Source organism: Pimephales promelas, chromosome 21 (assembly GCF_988280905.1).
Source record: "Pimephales promelas chromosome 21, fPimPro1.hap1.1, whole genome shotgun sequence".
Taxonomy (NCBI): Eukaryota; Metazoa; Chordata; class Actinopteri; order Cypriniformes; family Leuciscidae; genus Pimephales; species Pimephales promelas.
In genome coordinates, this window is record NC_142789.1 from 5,852,606 (window position 1) to 5,875,588 (window position 22,983).

Here is a 22,983-nt window from a genome sequence, read left to right on the forward strand (position 1 = left end):
ATGTGTGGTACTTTACATATGTGAGAAAGTCAATTAAACACATTTAATTGCAATCTACACAGAACAAAAATATTGACTTTTAGTTGGTTGAAAGAGTAGCGTTTTGTGAACTTACAGAGTATAACAACACAAAGAGTTAGAACAACTTCAACTTAAACAGAAAAGTTGAAATAAAAATATACTGTATATGAACACGGTGTTTAATGCGCATGCGCCAGACGTCATGATGACGCACTACTTCCCTAGAGTTTAAAAAATGCGCTGTTGTGTTTCTGCAATCGCGATCAGGAAATGAAAACAAGAGAACAAAAGGAGCGCCACGTTTGGCTGTTTGCAGATGAGATGTTATACTGCAAATAATTAGTCAAGTACGTTGCTATACGCAATATAGATTCGGGAGCTAAATTGATCATGTTTCCAATAATTTATGTGTGACGCTGATGAGGTAATTCATCACATCACACATTCATCAACAGTTAGCTAGCAGTCAAAAGTTTATGTAGGCCTACACCTTGCAGAATAAACTGCTTCATCAGGGTAGTACTAAACAAAAAACAACATACATTTTTGTGTTTCCTCTTATTGCTAAAATTACTAACATTTTGCAGATACTGCAAGGTGTATGTAAAACTTTAAAGGGAAAATATCTATCACTTTCATTCATTTGAGCCAAATTTAATAATGGACTGGATCTGTTTTATAAACAATTTATTTTACTTTTTTTTTTTTCTCAAGGTATTTTTTCCTGACTTTCCTGCCTCTTTGGAACAAATCCATTCACATTTACTTCGGAGAGCACCGGGACATTGACATAAACAGGACTTTCCAACTACTTCAAAGCATTTGGTGACAAATGATTTTGGTTTTCTTGTTTTTTTGCCTTTGGATTTCTTCATTTTTATTTTATTTTTATTTTTTAGACAAAATTATATTCACTGTAATGCTGAAGTAAGCATTTTGTCCTCTTTAATGTTGGTGCTACGAAAAGGTTTAAGAGCTAAAATTAACCAGGTTTGTTAACACTTTAATTAGGTTTCATTTGTTAATATTAGTTTATGTATAAGCAAAACATGATCTAAAAAAATGAGCATTTTTGACAGTATTTATTAATCTTTTTTAAGATTAGTTCATTCAAATATAGTTTGTTAAAGTTAGAACAATTTATAGTTATTGTACATACAAGTTCACAGTGCATTATAATTTTAGTACACAACTTTTGAATATAATAATGCATTATTAAATGTTGAAATTAACATTAACTAAGGCTAACAAATGCTTCAAGTTTTATTCATTCTTCATGTTAACTGAAGGAGTTAACTAATAATACCTTTTTCATTACCCGTTTGAATCTTAGTGTTCACATTTTGCAACATCACATTTTGTTTGTATTAATTCATGGGTTGTGTATTTGATGTAATGTGTGTTTGCTTCTAAAATGATGTTTGTACTGGTAATCCCTAGGTTATGGAGACCAAATTACCCCAACAGTATAGTAATACCAGTAATTTACATGGAAACAATCTTATAAATCATACAGAATTATGTTTTCTGAAAATGTCTAAAATTCTGTCATCATATATACTCACCCTCAACTTACATTTAAGTGATCTTATGAATCACTGACAACTCTTAAATAACTGGTTTGTAAATAATGCTATACTTCATTAAGAAATTATTAATTGATCATTAACAAAGTATGAAACTACAATTATTAAACACATTATAGATATGCTTATAAATCAAGAAAAAAACATTTATTGCTGTATTTAGCAACTTATTATTAATGTCTATTAATGCTTTAAATGATTAACTGTTAACTCATGCTTATAACGAATAATAGTGTGCAGTTAAGTGTTACCTTTCTTTCTTCTGCTGAACACAACAGAGATATTTTGAAAAATTTCAGTAACCAAACAGTTAACTGGTCCCATTGACTTCCATAGTAGGAAACAAAATACCATGGAAGTCATTGGGACCAGTTAACTATTTGGTTACTGACATTTTTCAAAATATCTTCATTGTGTTCAGCAGAAGAAAAATTCATACAGGTTTGAAACAACTTGAAGGTGCGTATAGTGACAGAATTTTCATTCTAAGTGTTGTAACCGTTTGTTTCTTGGGTTTTTTCTTGTGCATCAACAGAAAGGTTTTTATGTATTTATTTTAGAGATTGTTTTGTCAGTAAATATAGAGGGTTTTAAATTGAATTTGTGTTGATTGTAACTATATAGGTTATTAAGACTTTTTTGTCCAAATTTGAAATAAATTGCAACTATATTTTTTTTAATTAAAAAAAATGTATTTAATGTAACGAACAAGTACACTATTATATAATTAAAGTATATTTTTGTTGACATTATTTGCTTGTCAGTATATTTGGAAGTACACTTTTACCATATTTCAAAAATCACTCTTAATATCAACTAATAGCATTTAATTTGAGCTTAATCTGTGATGCATTTGAAATCAATTACATATAATATGCATTAAGTTTGTCGAAAACATTACACTTAATTTACACTTAAGTGTATTGTTGACTGACATTAAAGTATATTTTAGTTCACATTAATTGCATCATTATGTTGTGTAGTGCACTTTAACTTTATTTTAAATACACTGGAAGCAATTGTGAGAGTGTATGTAAAGTTGTATTAAAGTATCAATTAAGTTGTTCCAAAAAATCACTCTTAATGGCAACTTATTGCACTTTATTTCAACTTAATATGTGATATATTTGAAATAAATTACACTTAATGTGCATTCAGTGCCCCGAAAAAAAATGTATTTAATTCACACTTAAGTGTATTGTTGACTGACTTCAAAGTATATTTTTAATCACATTAATTGCGTGTCATCATATTGTTTAGTGCTCTTTAACTATAATTTAAATACTCTAGAAGCAATTATGAAAGTATATATAAAGTTGTATTAAAGTACCAATTAAGTTGTTCCAAAAAAATCACACTTGATTGCAACTTATTACACTTTATTTCAACTTAATATGTGAAATATTTGAAATAAATTACACTTAATGTGCATTCAGTACCCCGAAAAAATTTTTTTTAAATCGCACTTAAGTGTATTCATTTAAAGTGTATTATTTTTGTAATAAGTACACTAAAGTGCACTTTTTTTTCACAAAGGATATTACTATAGGTTTTTAAATAGTCAACATAATTTGTACCATATTCAGAAAAGAGTGCCACAGCCATTGAGTTTTAGAATCTTCAATAGAGCAAAATTTTGAAAAGTCATCTATGTGACGATATATCACAAAATCTGCAGGTTCTGTGTTGTTCTGGTTCTGAAACATGATTGGATGAGCCATGTTTAGAGCTTGTGACTAAATATCAGATGAAATTTATAATTATTCTTCACATCAGCAAAAAACAAAACAAAAACAGAGCTTGTGTGGTGTATTTAACTTAATTTTATTAAAATACAATGCATAAACAATCTGTCAAGTTTACAAGTTAACTCTCCATGACAAGCAGTAACAAGCTGGGGGGTCTCTAATAAGTTTCAAAATAAAGTTAATACCCGCTCTTCTTAGATTTTGTGTATGGTGCAAAAATCAAAGAGACACGTGATCATGAAGCGGATAAAAACACGGCACTGGCACTTCGGGAATATTTACAACCTGCTGCACTGCGTTCACACACACGATTGTGGGATTGATGAGAGAGTGAGGGATGGCCTGACGGAGAGATATTCTCCCACGTTCCCTCTCCGCATCATCATGACCCGAACTCGTGCTGGGATACAGAGACGGTGACATGAGCGCTTCACGAGTCACTTGAACGCGGCTGAGAGCGCGAGTGTGCAGACGTTGATGTCCTCGGTGTGCGAGACTCGGTGCAGCGACGGCTCCGACGCGCTGCGGTTGATCTTCGGGAGCGAGTGTTGGAGAAGCTCGATGGAGGACAGGATCTGAGGAAAACGGGACATCACTTCAACATCCGTGTAGAATGAGCTAATAGTTCCTTTACAACACCAACATGATGATCATTAATACACACTTCCACATATTATAAGTGGCCAAACATTTCAAGCAGATCTTGTTCTCATTTTGTTTGTTAGTTTCACCAGTAAATTAGACTCACAATTTAATATTTCCACATCACAATTATCCCACAATACAACAGTAATAACAACAAAAAGTAAACCTACTTTGGGCATTCATTAAGTCAAAAAGACATCTTTTTTATGAAACTGATACAGACTTGAGCATTGCACTACAACAATAAAAAAGGCATTGCATTGTATTTATAAAAAGTTGTTTTGTCATCTAAATGTTTGAAAGTATATTTTTCCTGTTTTACTACATGTACTACACATTTCACCCTGGCTGAAATGAATGGCTGTTTTTTAATTCGAGTTGAATATTTGATATTTCATAACACCTGTAAGACTTTTTTCTTTTTTTAAACATCAGCACTGATTGTATATGATTATAGATTATATTATCTTTATAAATAAAGTACAATTATTGTACTAGAGTAAAACTTTAGGTCAGAAAATTTGCCTAATTGTCATGAAATTAATGTCGCAAAGAAATATGAGCTGCACGTTTCTTCAAGATTCTCCTGACAGTAATAAAAGAGGCATTCATTCAGCTAACTTGATTCGTTAGAGCGGCACGATTCTGGATAAATTAAGAATCACTTTTTTTGTTGTTTAAAATAATAATGATTCTCCCATGATTCTGGATAGACAACTAAACTAAATAACATTTACTTTACTACAGGTTTTGACTAAATGTTAATAGTTATCAAAAAAAATAGTTCAAATGATTTGTGTTTTTAAAGTTTGAGTGGATGATTCAATGACTCGCTTCTAAAGATTTTTCCACTTGTTTCATTACTGGATGAATCAGCGTTTATTTAACGAATCTCTTGAATGAATGGTTCAATGACTCACTTATAAAGACTTTTTCACTTATTTCATTACTGGATGAATCAGTGTTTATTTAACGAATCTCTTGAATGAATGGTTCAATGACTCGCTTATTAAGACTTTTTCACTTATTTCATTACTGGATGAATCAGTGTTTTTTTTTTAACAAATCTCTTGAATTAATGATTCAATGACTCACTCAAAAAGACTTCACTTGTTTAATTAATGGATGAATCAGTGTTTTTTCAACGAATCTCTTGAATTAATGATTCAATGACTCACTCATAAAGACTTCACTTGTTTAATTAATGGATGAATCAGTGTTTTTTTAACAAATCTCTTGAATAAATGATTCAATGACTCACTTATAAAGACTTTTTCACTGTTTCATTACTGGATGAATCTGCATTTTAGAATTAATCTTTTGAATGAATGATTCAGTGACTCATTCATAAAGACTTCACTTGTCTAATTACTGGATGAATCAGTGTTTTTTAACGAATCTCTTGAATGAATGATTCAGTGACTCACTTATAAAGACTTTTTCACTTGTTTCATTACTGGATGAATCTGCGTTTTAGAATTAATCACTTGAATTAATGATTCAATGACTCACTCATAAAGACTTCACTTGTTTATACTGGATGATTCAGTATTTTTTAATGAATCTCTGGAATTAATGATTCAATAAGTCACTTATAAAGACTTTTTCACTTGTTTCATTACTGGATGAGTCAGAGTTTTTTTTAACAAATCTCTTGAATGAATGATTCATTGACTCACTTATAAAGACTTTTTCACTTGTTTCATTACTGGATGAATCAGCGTTTTAGAATTAATCACTTGAATTAATGATTCAATGACTCACTCATAAAGACTTCACTTGTTTAATTAATGGATGAATCAGTGTTTTTTCAACGAATCTCTTGACTTAATGATTCAATGACTCACTCATAAAGACTTCACTTGTTTAATTAATGGATGAATCAGTGTTTCTTTAACAAATCTCTTGAATAAATGATTCAATGACTCACTTATAAAGACTTTTTCACTGTTTCATTACTGGATGAATCTGCATTTTAGAATTAATCTTTTGAATGAATGATTCAGTGACTCATTCATAAAGACTTCACTTGTCTAATTACTGGATGAATCAGTGTTTTTTAACGAATCTCTTGAATGAATGATTCAATGACTCACTTATAAAGACTTTTTCACTTGTTTCATTACTGGATGAATCAGCGTTTTAGAATTAATCACTTGAATTAATGATTCAATGACTCACTCATAAAGACTTCACTTGTTTAATTACTGGATGAATCAGTATTTTTTAACGAATCTCTGGAATGAATGATTCAATAACTCACTTATAAAGACTTTTTCACTTGTTTCATTACTGGATGAGTCAGAGTTTTTTTTTAACAAATCTCTTGAATGAATGATTCAATGACAAATACATTTTTATAGTCTCTTGTCTCTACCAACGGGTGAAACAATGTAATTGATACAATCATTATGTAAAGCATTAATTTAATTTCAAAAGGTGATTTACACTATAGTTCAGATATAAACACTGATGTCTACGTCAGCGATCTAAATACACTTATCTCATTACTTCTATTCTGAATGATTGTAAGACAATATGTATGGCGTAAGATGATTGACATGACAACGGTGCTCTCTGGATCAGAACTCAAATCTTAATGTTCTCTGTGACTCGACTCATCAAAGCTTTAAATGGACAGAGCCGGATCACTGTTAGGAATGAGGTCGAGTGTGTGTGATTAATCGTGCGGATCTGCTTTGCAGGGATGTTACCTGTGGAAACAGCGGCCGCTCGTCTTTAGTCTTCTGGATGCAGTCCGCGACGAGTCTCTTCATGGCTTTAGGACAGCTCTTGTACAGTTTACTGAGGTCAGGGGTCAGGTAACCTCGACCCACCATAAAGATGATCTACACAAAGAAAAGGGGAAGAACCTGATTATATGCTTACATTTAAAAGGGAACTCGATTTTACAACTCTTCTGCACAATGTGAATCTGCTTAACCATGCAAATGACACTAGAGATGAACACTACCATTCAAAATCATAAAATATGACTGTTTTCAACACTGATAATATTTTTCTTGAGCATCAGACCATCATATTAGAGTGATTTCTGAAGGATCATGTGACACTGAAGACTGGAGTAATGATGCTGAAAATTCAGCTTTGATCACAGGAATAAATTACACTTTAATATGTATTCACATAGAAAACAGATGACTTACAATGGAGTAATATTTCACTGTTTTTTTTTTTATCAAATAAATGCAGGTTTGATGAGCAGAAGAGACTCTTTCAGAAACATTCAAACGAAATCCGAACGCTGGTGTAATAGCACACCTGTCCTAGAGAAACCACCTGACACAAATGTTTCAGGACAGAGTTTAATACTTTGAGTCAGAGTTTCGCTCAGCTCTCAGAATCTGAACAGTAATAGTTCAGTTGATACTTAGCAGAGGATTAGAGGAAAAACTAAACAAATCGGCTTCATTTCCCCTCTCATTTCCAGACAACAAAGCAGCGTAACATAACCAGACACTGCTTTTAGAAACCGACCTTTGGGCACCTAAATTTAGACAAAGCTAAACACTTCAGCAGCTCACAGAACACACACACTGAGGCTGTGCTTCATCATGCTGAACGTGAATCTGGCTGTTTAAAACGGACATATTACGCTCCTTTTGGCGTCCTCGGAATGCGTGTGTGAATTTCAGCTTAATTCTCCCCAGATCATTTATTACAGCTTGTCAAAGTTTCCTCATTTAGGGTTTGAGCAAAAACACGCCGTTTTTGTGTTTGTCCCTTTAAATGCAAGTGAGCTTTAGCTCCGCCTCTGTTTAGAAGAGGGCGGAGCCTTCATGCGAGCTTTAGAGACTCTGGCAATAACAACAAAGGCCAATCTCAATGATCCAGAATCAGGAATAACCAGCAGCGAGAGCAGCCTTACTAGTGGGGCAGTTAAGCGCAAAAATCGATCACTTTGCGATAAAAGCATCAAATTTGGTAGGAAGGCTCACAAAGGGGGTCTGATCAGATTTAGGACCGTAGGCGCTTGAAATTTGACCCCTGGGGGTCATGGTGGGCATTTTTCAAAATGGCCGCCAAATATGGATTTCGTAATGGGAAAATGGATTAAAAGCTGCCAGAAACATAAAATAAAATAACACATTTCACCATAAATACATGTAAATATGAGCACACTTTCACATAGAAGATCTTTAAACTTTAAAATATAAGATATGTTTGAAAATTTGCTCCTGTAATACTAAATATTACTATACATGGGTTCATGAATCATCTGTAAATTCATGTTATGTGATCAAAATTAGACATCATAGTGACAAGTGATTAAGAGCTGATCTTTTATCTTTTTGCCTCTTGCACCATTCATCAAAGCTCAGCACATCACTGGAGGAATGCATATTCATGTAATTGTCATATGCAGCACGTTGCAAAATGTACTATGCAGCCTCTGTTACTTCTCTTCGTATGAGCAACATGGGCCACTTTTAAGAAAGAGTCAGCTGTGCCTGTAATGTCTGCTTGAACAAGAGCCTCTACCCAACCACTTCCTTGGTCCTCAAGAATGCCATCTCAATGTGGAGACCCCCAAAAAGAATCACAATTTCACCATATCTATTTGGCCACTTCCACTGTATTTGCTTGGCCAAGGCAAATAGTGGCTGGTCAAAGGGGTTCACAGGGGTTTGCTCTGGATGCAAATGACTAATTGCATTTCTGATGACATCCATTGAGTGCCTGATCATTGCAACTGTGTGCATGATGTAATGCAGGTGGCATCAATGTCCAGTGACTGCTGAGTTGCATGGTATGCAGCCCGTGACAAATCACTGAGATCTCCAGCTTTGTCTCTTGTTGATCTGACATATTCTGTCCATTCAAACTCCTGCTTAATATACCCAGCATTGTGCCTGCTCAAGGACTGAACATGGGATGATGGTACAGATGAGGTCTTAATGTTGTAGTTGACAGGGAAGACATCTGTATAGTTTTGAGGCAAAAGGTAGATTGTTTTTGAAGCATCGTGGCTTATGAGATGAAACAATTTTTCGACGCTCTCCTTTCCTCTCTGAAGACGGATGTTGAAAGAGGGAGATGGAGGTTCCGTGAAAAGAATACTTAGCTGTTGTTGAAGATGGATCATGATCAACATTATCAATAGCTGCAGTTGTGAATAGATTACCACATGACAGGACAGACCACATGTGGACAGTTTTCATCTCTGTAAAGACTACAACATGATATAGCCAGCAGCCACATCACCCTGTAGCCCAAGACTGGTTGCCCACTGAAGCTAAGCAGGGCTGAGCTTGGTTAGTACCCAGATGGGAGACCTTCTGAGAAAGCCAGGTTGCTGCTGGAAGAGGTGTTCGTGAGGCCAGCAAGGGGCACTCACCCTGTGGTCTGTGTGGGTCCTAACACCCCAGTAAAGTGATGAGGACACTATACTGTCGTGATGAGATGTTAAACCGAGGCCCTGACTCTCTGTGGTCATTAAAAATCCCAGGATGTCTTTCGAAAGAGTAGGGGTGTAACCCCGGCATCCTGGCCAAATCAAATTTGCCCAGTGGCCTTTGTCCATCATGGCCTCCTAATCATCTCCATATATATATATATATGGAGATGATTAGGAGGCCATGATAGAGATTCCCCTCTCTATTTAAAGCGCTTTGAGTGCTGAAAAAAGCGCTATATAAATGTAATGAATTAGTATTATTAATTAAGTTATGCAAAGGACTAGTCACATCTGGTCCTAACTGCTCTTCACCTGGTGAGGTGTCATTTGGGATCTAGCTCTATTTTACAAAGAGGCCAAACATTTGGAATGATACTTGGCCTCTAAAGCCAACATGTCACCTCCACTGAGCTGTGCCAGAAGATTGATGTCATTGAGGACAACGGCACACTTTCAAACTTTTTCATCAATTTGAAATGTAGCAGCCTTATGAAGTCTCTCACTACCTGCAGGTTCTCTCCACATTAAGTCTTATCGATGTCATCACTGAATGAGGTTTTTAAAACTAATTTTATTCATTTTCTAGTGTCATGCTCATCAGTTGTAGAAGCTCTCTTCTCAGCTCTTTGTAGCATTTGATTGTTGAATCTAAGGCGACATGTATAATTTGTGATATTTTGCATTGTTCCTAATAAATGTGGCCTCTATACCTTGCCCTTTATCTAACTGTGCAATCTGTAAAGATATCGTTGTTTAAGTTAATCAAATTTTAATAGATTCTCTGCCAGATTTTTGTAACATTCAGTATTGACCTGCCATTGGCAATTTGATGGGCATCTGAGTGGCTCTTGAGTATTATTCTGACAAATGAAACACAGTTCCCAGTCAGTTATTTGTGTTGGGGGATGAGTATATCCAGGATTAAATAATTTGAAGGTTTTAGTCATTGCATTGGATCAAAGTAGTTCTTGTGTAGTGGTCTAATTGTCGTAATCATGCTAATCGTGCTAATTTATGTTTTTCTTGTGAGGAAAACTCGGTCTACAATGTGATTTGTAGGCCTACCTACTAAACCACTTGCAAATAATCCAGCAGGACTCAACAGTTCTTACAATTAATATTTATAGTCAAGTTTAGAGCATTTGGAGAGCAAAGAAGTCGTACAAGAGCACAGAGTTACAATGAAATAAATGGGATGAATTGCAGTTTAGACAACCAGCCTAAATGAAATTCTGTGGAAATGTACACCTACTTTATTTCACAGAATCCCAACTCTAAATTCATGCAGACTAAAATCTATTCCATGTTATATTTGCCTGTCTGAGTTATGTTTGCTTACTTGCAGTATTAGCCTACACTATTTTTACTGAGTAACAGTGAGAAACACAAACTGACTTTGCCTTTATCTCACTTGTAGTCAAGAGTAAAACATCTCACCAGTTCCCTAGATTTTAAAGAGAATAATATTTAACTGTGGCCACCACAAGATGAAACCTACTGACTTAATAAAAAGAAGTCCCTGACAAACTACCCAGTAAAAATGATAGTATATGCTCACAATTTAATATTAAATATTTAAATGTACATTTAAAAAGTACATAATTTCTGATAGATATCATAACCTCTTTTCCTTTTGTTTAAAAATTACTAGAACTATTACTAAAACTAGATTGTTTAATAATCAAATGTGCAACTTTTTTAATTGTTAATTTCTGTCGTCTATCCATTATGACATTATGAAATCCATATTTGGCGGCCATTTTCAATTTTTTTTAAACATATCTTATATTTGAAAGTATAAAGACCTTCTATGTGAAAGTGTGGTCATATTTACATGTATTTATGGTGAATTGTGTAATTGCATTTTAGGTTTCTGGCAGCTTTAAATTCATTTTCGCATTAAGAAATCCATATTTGGCGGCCATTTTGAAAAATGCCCGACATGGCCCCCAGGGGCCAAATTTTGAGCGCCTACGGTCCTAAATCTGATCAGACCCCCTTTGTGAGCCTTCGTACCAAATTTCATGCTTTTATCGCAAAGTGATCGATTCTGATGAAAATCTGCGCTTAGCCGCCCCACTATACGGAGAGAATGAATTACTGACGACTCGTTTCAGTTCAGAATCACTTCTTTCTTTTAGGAGACAAAAACTAAGTTTATCTTTGATCTGTGAAACTTTAACATTCTTAAACAGCTCTTATTACACACTAAATGAAAGACCTTAAAGGAGTGATGAACTGAGAAATCAAATTTTCCTTCAGCTTTTGACATCTAAGAGGTCATCATATTATAAGAATATCCTGTAAGTTTTAGAACTGAAAACATCCTTGTTAGTCCAATAAAAGCTTTTTTTGACACCAGCCTCAGAAAACGACTCGTTTTTCAAAGTGGGGAACTATGACGTCAAAGAGGATAAAACACCACCCCCGCAGAAGAAGATCAACGCCTACTTCAACGGCCGCTTTAGCCCCGCCCACCGATTCGCGCATTACACGCATAGCTAAATAACATAGATGCCTACCTCGTGATGACAATCCGGATCGAGCTACCGAGCAATAATAAACTTTATTTTTAATGACGTTCCACTCCAGCTGATGAGGGTAAAACATCGTCCGTCTGTTCGCTTCATTTCACTGAGGATTATTTTGTAAACAAGACTGGATTTGCAGACCGATTAAGAGTAAAGAACGGTGCTGTGCCGTCTATATTGAATCTGACAGGAATTGTGCAACACACGGACTCTGGGTCGAAATTGTATGGACGAATCATTCCGGTTAACATTTTACAACATTGGACGTTTTCAAAACAATTCCCCTCACGTGCACCGACGGGTGAGTTGAAACTCATTATAATATGCAAAACTGTTATCCACTCACAGCAGTGGGCGTTTACTTCTGAGTCTTCAGTGCGAGACGCCGATACAAATCGAGCGTTTTTGAGCTAGGTTCAAAACTAGGGTAGAAAATAGCCTATTACTTGTTCATTTTGATGTTTTTGAATGTAAAAACCAAGCGTACATCATAAGTTGACCTCAGAAAACAATATAATAAAATTTAAAAAGCCACTTCCCCTTTAATCTCACCTGGTCTCGGTTCCCGATCATAGAATAGGGCAGTTCTCCTGTCATCAGCTCGTACAGGACGATCCCGTAGGAATACACATCCGACTGAAAACTGTACGGGTTGTTGTCCTGCATCCGGATGACCTCGGGAGCCTGAAGAAGAAGAAGCACGCTCACTCTTTCACTCAGATCATCTTCAGGTCAAGAGTCCCAGAACAAACCGGTGTCTAATAATCTAATCTAATCTAGACATAAGCTTTGTCAAAGAACAAAACAAAAAAATGCTAAAACATAATAGCAACATGTTAATTAATGCTAAACATGTGTTAAAACATGCGAACAGCATGCTAATAATTGTTTGTCATGTTAAAACATGCTAGCAACATGTTAATACATGCTAGAAAATGTTAATTCATGCTAGCAATGTGGTAAAACATGTAAGAAACATGTTCATTCAAGCTAACAAAATGGTAAATCATGGTAACATGCTAGCAATGTGCGAATTCATACTAGAAACATACTAGTCCGATTGAAACTAAAGTTGTGCATGTAAACACAGCCACTGATTCTGTCACACACAGATTATCATGTGGCGTGTGTATTATGATATCTGATTTGAGCTCCACACCATCCAGAGGACGGATCCCGACGGCTGCTCGACGCGATGAGAACCGGTCCATCGCGCCTTCACTGTGGCCAGACCGAAGTCCCCGATCTTCACCGTCAAGCCTTCGTGCAGGAACACATCTGAGCATCCGGTTCAGGGAACTCATCACTATACTCATAACTACATAGAAACCCACTGCAAAATACTTAAAGGAGTAGTTCACGTTAAACTGAAAATTAGCCCATGATTTTATGATAGATAGATGTGCTTTTATGATGGACAGATGCACTTTTATGATGGATAGATGCGCCTTTATGATGGACAGATGCGCTTTTATGATGGACAGATGCACTTTTATGATGGACAGATGCGCTTTTATGATGGACAGATACACTTTTATGATGGACAGATGTGCTTTTATGATGGACAGATACACTTTTATCATGAATAGATGCGCTTTTATGATAGATGCGCCTTTATGATGGACAGATGCACTTTTATGATGGATAGATGCGCTTTTATGATGGATAGATGCGCTTTTATGATGGACAGATGCGCTTTTATGATGGACAGATACACTTTTATCATGAACAGATGCGCTTTTATGATGGATAGATGCACCTTTATGATGGACAGATGCACTTTTATGATGGATAGATGCGCTTTTATGATGGATAGATGCGCTTTTATGATGGATAGATGCGCTTTTATGATGGATAGATGAGCTTTTATGATGGACAGATGCACTTTTATGATGGATAGATGCGCTTTTATGATGGATAGATGCGCTTTTATGATGGATAGATGAGCTTTTATGATGGATAGATGCGCCTTTATGATGGATAGATGTACTTTTATGATGGAAAGATGCACTTTTATGATGGACAGATGCGCTTTTATGATGGACAGATGCACTTTTATGATGGACAGATGCACTTTTATCATGAACAGATGCGCTTTTATGATGGATAGATGCACTTTTATGATGGACAGATGCACTTTTATCATGAACAGATGCGCTTTTATGATGGATAGATGCACTTTTATGATGGACAGATGCACTTTTATGAGCTTCAATCTGTTGGTTGCAATCCACTGCAATTATAAAGCTTGGAAGAGCCAGGACATTTCTGAATATAACTGTATTGTATTCGTCTGAAAGAAGAAAGTCATACACCTAGGATGACTTGAGGGAGAGTAAATCATGGGCTAATTTTCATTTTAAAGTGAACGACTCATTTAAAAAACAGGCTGCTTTTCGCATCGTGACCAGTGTTACAGAAAAAAAAAGGATGTAAAATGGACTAGTTGGTAAAAGATACTGTTTGACTTCATGTCTCGATGGATGATATTCTTTGCATGTAGGTAACTAGAAGAGAAGAGATATGAAGAGTTATTAGAGATCATTGTAATCTATATATATTCTGTTTAGGTTATGCATTATCAGCATTATCAGTACAGGAGTTAACTGACAAAACCACCTCTGAGTTTACATGTAAACATCAGCCTATTTTCTTCTATTTTTAAACCTGGTTGCATTTCTATAAATAGCTGATGGCATCATGCACTCAAAATGTGAATCTGTTTCTAAAAATATACTACGTTGTCCAAAACTGTGACAGAACGCTATGTTGCGCGTCTTGATTGTGTTGCAATAAAACATCTAAAAACACTCGAGAGAAGTTTCTTTAAACCAATAACAACCTGAAATCATTTACACTACCATTCAAACATTTGGATGTTCTGAAATAAGTCTCGTCTGCTAATCAGGGCTGCCATTATTTGATCAAAAATAAATTATAAACAATGAAAAATTATTAGAATGTAAAACAGATGTTTTCTACGTGAATATATAGTGTTATGCCATGTGAGCGCACCTGTGTGGGAGGTGGGAATTTCACTTGCACACTTTTACTTGATCTTTCTGTCTGTACTATTTTAATGTCTGACCAACAACTTAGTTAATCATATCTCATCTCTCTGGTCGTACTCAATTTGTTCAATTAGGCCAGTTTGAATCTCAACCATCATGCATTACCACAGGCATCCCACAGGGATCAGTTCTGGGCCCTTTATTATTTATTATTTATTTACTGCCACGTGGAACCATTTTTAGGAAATATGGACTCCCTTTTCACTGTTACGCTGACAACACCCCGCTCTATTTATCCTTAAACCTTCTTCTGAACTTCCTTCATCCTCTCTACCTGTTTGTCTGAAGTTAAAGCTTGGTTTTTTTCAGGTACATTTCTCAAGCTTAACAGTATAAAACAAAACTACTTCTTGTAGGAACATAAACTAATCTATCAAAGACCAGTGGTGTCTCCATGGGCATTGGTGATTCAACAATTGGTCCATCGATGCAGGTGACAAGCTTTGGGTGTCACACACACACGACAATACTCTATGTTTCGAGTATTGTCGATTGCTCGAATGGCTTACGCCCAGAGCCGAGTCACTGTTTTTTAGGAATGAGATCGAGTGTGAGTTTGAATGCAGACCAGTTTGAATGTTTGAGTGCGTGTTAAAAATGAGATCTTTTAACTATTACTAATGCAGCTCTAATTACCATGAATGCTAACAAAATTATTAACAATCACATGGCTTGAATTGAAATATGGACATATTCTGCTTCCAATTATTTCTTGAATTTCAGTTGTTTCATGTTCTCAGCCAATAATTTGTGTTTCATTTGCTTTTACTCAAAACTGTGTAGTTTTGTTCTTGGTTTTGGAGGATAAGACTATCAGTCTAAGTTCACTAGCTTCTAGTAAGCAGCTGAAGAACTTGCACCAAAATACTGTTGAATTTGTTCAGATGCAGAGCCTTTGACATCAACAACAAGAACACTGATATGAGGCAGTATTTTGAAGTTTGATAAGCCAGTTAATTTTCCTATCCGAACCATACAGGATTATTTGGTTAGTTGCATGTTATAATTTGCATTCAGCAAATAACATAATTTAGGGTTGCAACCCTGCGGGTGAGAAGTGTTGGTTTAGCCAACACAAACATCTCTAAAACCTGCAGTTTAGACACTGCTTAAGTCAGGGAAAACACTGGCTGCGTTGACATGCAACCAAATAATCCGTTAGTAATAGGATTGACGGCTCAGTCGGACTGAAAATCCTTCATGTAAACGCCTTAAACGATGCGATTGAGCTTGATCAGAATGACATTTCGATCGGAATGAAAGGGTCGGTTTATTCCTTTTCTAATCCGATCGAGAGAACATGTAAACACTTGATTTGATTGAAAACCGAAACTGAAAGATGTAGAATTAGCGTGCGTAATGACGTAGAATTAGCCTGCGTTATGACGTAGAATTAGCGTGCGTTATGACTTAGAATTAGCCTGCGTTATGACGTAGAATTAGCGTGCGTTATGACTTAGAATTAGCGTGCGTAATGACGTAGAATTAGCGTGCGTAATGACGTAGAATTAGCGTGCGTAATGACGTAGAATTAGCGTGCGTAATGACGTAGAATTAGCGTGCGAAATGACGTAGAATTAGCGTGCGTAATAACTTAGAATTAGCGTGCGTAATGACGTAGAATTAGCGTGCGTAATAACGTAGAATTAGCGTGCGTAATGACGTAGAATTGGCGTGCGAAATGACGTAGAATTAGCGTGCGTAATGACGTAGAATTAGCGTGCGTTATGACGTAGAATTAGCGTGCGTTATGACTTAGAATTAGCGTGCGTAATGACGTAGAATTAGCGTGCGTAATGACGTAGAATTAGCGTGCGTAATGACGTAGAATTAGCGTGCGTAATGACGTAGAATTAGCGTGCGTAATGACGTAGAATTAGCGTGCGAAATGACGTAGAATTAGCGTGCGTAATGACGTAGAATTAGCGTGCGTTATGACAGAATTAGCGTGCATAATGACTTAGAATTAACGTGCATAACGTAGAATTAGCGTGCGTAATGACGTAGAATTAGCGTGCGTAATGACATAGAATTAGCGTGCGTTATGACGTAGAATTAGCGTGCGTAATGGCGTAGAATTAGCGTGCGTAATGACGTAGAATTAGCGTGCATAATGACAGAATTAACGTGCGTAATGACGTAGAATTAGTGTGCGTAATCACGTAGAATTAGCGTGCGTTATGACGTAGAATTAGTGTGCGTTATGACATAGAATTAAGGTGCTTTATGACGTAGAATTAGCGTGTATTATGACTTAGAATTTGCGTGCGTAATGACGTAGAATTAGCATGCATAATGACGTAGAATTAGCGTGCGGAACGACGTAGAATTAGCGTGCGTTATGACGTAGAATTAGCGTGCGGTATGACGTAGAATTAACGTGCGTAATGACGTAGAATTAGCGTGCGTGATGACTTAGAATTAGCGTGCGGAATGACGTAGAATTAGCGTGCGTTATGACTTAGAATTAGCAGTGTTTAATGACGTAGAATTAGTGTGCGTAATGACGTAGAATTAACGTGCGTAATGACGTAGAATTAACGTGCGTAATGACGTAGAATTAGCGTGCGTAATGACGTAGAATTAGCGTGCGTTATGACGTAGAATTAGCGTGCGTTATGACGTAGAATTAGCGTGTGGAATGACAGAATTAGCGTGCAGAATGACGTAGAATTAGCGTGCGTTATGACTTTGAATTAGTGTAATGTCTTAGCAGCACTATGGCTCATACCTTCGGCTCATTATCTTCAAATTATAACCATTGATGGATAAATATTAAGTCTGATATTTAAAACAAATAAAGAACTAAATGTAAGAGAATAGTTATTATGCAGAATCAGCAAAATCTCTGTACATTCGTGCAATGAGTGCATGTCTAACAATCACTCACTCCATGCCCTGTGCCGTCTGTCTGGCGATGTCCATCAGCTGGAACATCTGGAAGTTGGTCTCTTGCACGTGCAGATGTTTGTAGAGACTGCTTCCCTCACACCACTGCGTCACAATGGCCAGCTTTGCCTTGGTCATGTATCCCATAAACAACACAATATTGACATGCCTGGTCTTCCTGAAACAACAACACAGAACAACGTCAACAGGCTCTGAACGAAGACTAGAGATCGAGCTGGAGCTCATCACAGTGTTTACACTCATCTGAGGGAATAATGGGATCGTGCGACGGGTTGGTTTACCTGAGAACAGCCACTTCATTGCGAAAGGCCTGTAACTGCTCCGGTGTAGGATTCGTCACCTTTAAAATCTTTACAGCGACATCACCTGAAAAGACATTTCAAATCAAAATAAGATAACCTAAAAAAACAGGATTTTTGTTCATCGAAAATCAACAAACATTAACTCACCTCACACTGATTAAATAACTTTGAACTTTTCACACTTTTAAATAAGCCTCACACTTATTTATATATATATATATATATATCATTCATTACTGGACGAATCAGAGTTTTTGAATGAATTACCTGGATGAATGATTCAATGGCTCACTCATAACGACTTCACTTGTTTCATTACTGGATGAGTCAGCGCTTTTGAACGAATCTCTTGAATGAATGATTCAATGACTCACTCATAATGACTTCACTTGTTTCATTACTGGATTAATCAGCGCTTTTGAACGAATCTCTTGAATTAATGATTCAATGGCTCACTCATAACGACTTCACTTGTTTCATTACTGGATGAGTCAGCGCTTTTGAACGAATCTTTTGAATGAATGATTCAATGCCTCACTCATAACGACTTCACTTGTTTCATTACTGGACAAATCAGCGCTTTTGAACGAATCTCTTGAATGAATCATTCAATGACAAATATTTTTTTTTTACAGACACTTGTCGCCACCTACTGGTGTAATGATGTAATATTTAAGGGGTTTATATTTAATATGTATAAACCCCCTAAAATGACGATGAGAGAGATCCCTTACCGTGCCACTTCCCTTTGTAAACGGTGCCGAAGGAGCCCGACCCGATCCTGGAGAGCAGAGGCACCTCGCTGGCCTCGATCTCCCAGTAATAGCTGGAGTCTCTCTTCTCTCGCGGACGCTGGCGACCAACGAACAAACCAGCTCATGTTTCAACACAGTGACATCACCTTAACTCTATACGGAGCCTTATTCTCCTTATAGAAAAGCTTTGGGGGTTCATTAAGAAACAAATCTGATGATAAAGTGTTGATTTGGCTTCAGATTACTCACAATTCTTTTTTCCTGAGCGTTGTTTGAAGGCGCTTTCTCCCTGTGACCCGGAACCGGGGTTTTGGGCCAGTCGGTTGGGCTTTCATTATGAGGGCTTCCTATGAACGAACGTGACAAAAAACGACGTCACGTCAGCCACAATTAACCTTATCCACCTTATTCCTAACTCTTGAATTATGGGTGTAACTTCCGTTAAGCTGTAAACAATCAATGAAAAACACGCTCTATGAACTCAATAATAGTTTTTTTTTAACTGTGTACAATGAGATGACATTATTCTACTCACCCTTCAACCAGTGAACATTAAAAGGACATTTTACAGTGTAAAAGCATCAACAAGGTACTTTAAACAGACCATGAATAACCACAAAAGCGCGACTCTTTCCACAGCAATAACGAATGGGTTAAATATCACTGTAGTAATACAGGTGAAACTCCAAAAATGAGAATATGGTGCAAACGTTCATTTATTTCAGAAATTCAGCTTAAAAGGTGAAACTAATATATTATATGGACTCATTACATGCAAAGTGAGATATTTCAAGCCTTTATTTGTTATAATTTGGATGATTAGACAGATATGAAAAGCTTTTCACAATATTTTAATTTTGGATTTGGGGTTTTCATGTCTGTAAACCATAATCATCATAAAACGAGAGATTCTTTGTGCGTACCAGTGAATTATTAATGGGATATATCATAAATTAAACCCGGGAGAACAGATCACAAATGTCCTGTATGCTGTTCTCGCTCATTCGTTTACAGTGGAGTGCAAAAGGGAAAAAAGAAAATAATCATGAGCAGAAGAGCTAAATGTTCTCGTCATGTTAAAACACCAAGTGGTATTCTCATGTTATTCTGAAATAAAACATGAAGGGACATTGACGGCTCACCCAGACGGATCAGCTTTATTATAGAGCAACCTTATGATCTGAAGTGATTCATTTCAGTGTTTTTGAATAGAACCGGAAGTGCCAGCCATAACTCAGAACGCAGATAGTTCATCAGGAATAAAGTGGATAGCTGTGAAATCTTTGAGGACAGAGTGAGGAAAAGCTCTTACCTGATTCATCACAGCCTAAGGCTTCCTGTGAGTAAAGAAGCAAAGCAGTTTAACACATGTTTGAGAGGAGACACTATAAGAAGCAGATGTACTGAAAGCTTGATCACTCACACATTAAACACTACCGTCAGGATTCACAAAAGACGATGGAAACACCATTACTTCCCATTACGTCCTTTTTTAGGAGTTTCACTTTCAGACATGATATTTACAGGAGGAGAGTATTTAAATTAATCATGTAACATGATTTATTTAGTCAGTAGAAATAGCTACTTTTACCCAAAGAAAACTTGTCTTAAAGGAGTAGATCACTTTTAAAAAAACATTGCTGATAATTTACTCACCCCCATGTCATCCAAGATGTCCATGTCATTCTTTCTTCCGTCGAAAAGAAATTAAGGTTTTCGATGAAAACATTCCAGGATTTTTCTCCATATAATGGACTTCAATGGGAACCAAACGGTTGAAGGTCCAAAAGACATTTTCAGTGCAAACTGTTCAAAGGGCTTTAAACGATTCCAGACGATGAATAAGGGTCAAAAATGAACATGTTATTTGGTTCATTCAGCAAACGAAATGAACGAATTGACTCGGAAAAAGATTTGTTCATTTTGATGAACGAGTTCGAACAGGAGAGTCACGAACGTGCATAGGCAAAGCAAGGCGAGCATTTGAGCTTATAAAACTCAAACTTTTTTTTTTTTTAAATGAGCGATCGTTTCGCTTGATAAGACCCGTATTCATCGTCTGATGTCATTTAAAGCCCTTTGAACAGTTTGCAGTTTGCACTGAAACTGCCTTTTGGACCTTGAACTGTTTGGATCACAATGAAGTCCATTATATGGAGAAAAATGCTGGAATGTTTTCATCTAAAACCTTAATTTCTTTTCGACTGAAGAAAGAATGATGTGGACATCTTGGATGACATGGGGGTGAGTAAATTATCAGCAAAAGTTTTTTTTTTAAAAGTGAACTACCCCTTTAACTAGGGGTTTAACAATATATCATGTCACAATATGTATCGAGGATAGTGACAATATCAGTATAGTTCACCTAAACTAAAAATTACTGTGTAAGGCAAAGTGAAAGTTTTCAGAGTTTGTGTCAGTACTACATTAAACTGCTATATATAATGTCGAATATTATGTATAATACTGCAATGTGGGAATATTTGTGGGATGCTAGATGTCTGATATTACCAGTAAAAGTGGCCGACATTATTTTAAATAGATCTAGTCAGTGAAAGAGTGCAAGAATATTCGTTTAAAATAATTCTGTATTGTCAGCTTCAGAATCATGAATATTGATATTCTGATGTCATTTTTTTGTTAACCTTTTATCGCAATGATATCATATCGTGAGTTCAGTATCATGATATGTAGCAAATCATGACATCGCTACACCCAGCTACCCTACGAAGTATGAATTATAAATGTATTTAAATAAATCATGAAATGTGATTTACTAAGGTTTGAGCTCATTATTTACCGCTCAAATAAAGCATGTATTAACTCATTTATCCACACATATCGATTGACAAGCTGTGTTGGATGGAGAAGCGTCTCACCTGATAAGCGGCCTCGTCCACGGGTTGTGTGGTGCTCGTCATGTGGACGTTAGGCGTAGATGTGGACAGCACTTTATGACTGAGAGACACGCCAGGGGACGGCATGGGGGCGATGTAGTTTAAAGCGTTCGGCGTGGAGTATCTGTGATAGGGACTGGAGAAGAGTTTCCACATCACCTCGTTGTAACATTAAACGTGATATATACAGGACATTACAGGAGTTACTAAATATAACAGTGAAAGTACTATTCAAATTGTTGAATCAAATGTAAGACAGACTAAAGAAGACACTAGCAAAAGTCAAAACACGGCTCTTACCTGTGTGTTACATTCAATCTTGATTGGAAAAAAAAACGTATTTGAAAAAAAAAATCCTTTGAAACAGTGTTTCACAGACACTTGACATCATGTAAACAACGTTGAAAAAATGGATGCAAGTTCACAAGACAAGATCAAGCAACTCTATCAGCTTAGTCTTGTGTTTCGTAATGTGGATATACTTCTAAAACAGTGTGTATTTAAATAATTATGGTAATGTAATTAATGGCTACTTGTGTGTTAGTCAAAATAAGACAAAATTATTATCTGTGATTATCAAATCTCCAGAAATGCTGAACTTTCTAAAGCTAATAATTTTAGCACTAAATGGGTAAATATATACATATAATGTTATAATGTTCAGATATTTAAAAAAGTTGGTCTGGTTTTAAAGCAGAAATGTTTTAATACATGTCAGGTTTAGTATTATCGTTAATTATAACTATAAAAACATTTCTGTTAATTGACAAAGCTGAAAAAAAACTATAAATATTAGTTGAAAAACATAAACTAAATGGAAATGAGAAATGTTGCCTTATAAGCTGAAGCACTAAAATTGTTACCTGAAAAAAATAAAAAATAAAACTGAAATAAAAATACAAATAAATTAAAAAGCAAAATAAATTAGAAAAACAGAAAAAAATGAACAAAACGAATAAAACATAACTAAATGAACCTAAAGTTACATACGAGTATAAAAATAAAAGCTAATTCAAAATATGAATAAATCTATGACAAAAGTAAAATAACACTTATACAAGGAACTACAAGTATGAGCAAATAGAGAGTAAAGTAGGG

General features: G+C 35.9%; 1 protein-coding gene across 4 annotated transcripts in view; it reads right to left on the reverse strand.

Annotated features, from left to right (window-relative positions):
- Window positions 1–3,410: 3,410 nt before the first annotated feature.
- raf1b (Raf-1 proto-oncogene, serine/threonine kinase b) overlaps window positions 3,411–22,983 on the reverse strand; it is a 37,857-nt gene continuing 18,284 nt past the window's right edge. For all 4 annotated transcript variants that reach the window (XM_089125399.1, XM_039648996.2, XM_039648993.2 and 1 more), the window contains 11 exons: window positions 21,868–22,021; window positions 20,301–20,325; window positions 19,238–19,335; window positions 18,968–19,085; window positions 18,213–18,297; window positions 17,912–18,088; window positions 14,411–14,457; window positions 13,110–13,228; window positions 12,503–12,634; window positions 6,715–6,849; window positions 3,411–3,930 (listed from right to left, as the gene is read on the reverse strand). In XM_089125399.1, the coding sequence (XP_088981525.1) occupies window positions 3,793–3,930; window positions 6,715–6,849; window positions 12,503–12,634; window positions 13,110–13,228; window positions 14,411–14,457; window positions 17,912–18,088; window positions 18,213–18,297; window positions 18,968–19,085; window positions 19,238–19,335; window positions 20,301–20,325; window positions 21,868–22,021 (1,228 nt within the window). In that variant the 3' untranslated portion in view covers window positions 3,411–3,792. The remainder of the gene's footprint in view (window positions 3,931–6,714; window positions 6,850–12,502; window positions 12,635–13,109; window positions 13,229–14,410; window positions 14,458–17,911; window positions 18,089–18,212; window positions 18,298–18,967; window positions 19,086–19,237; window positions 19,336–20,300; window positions 20,326–21,867; window positions 22,022–22,983) is intronic.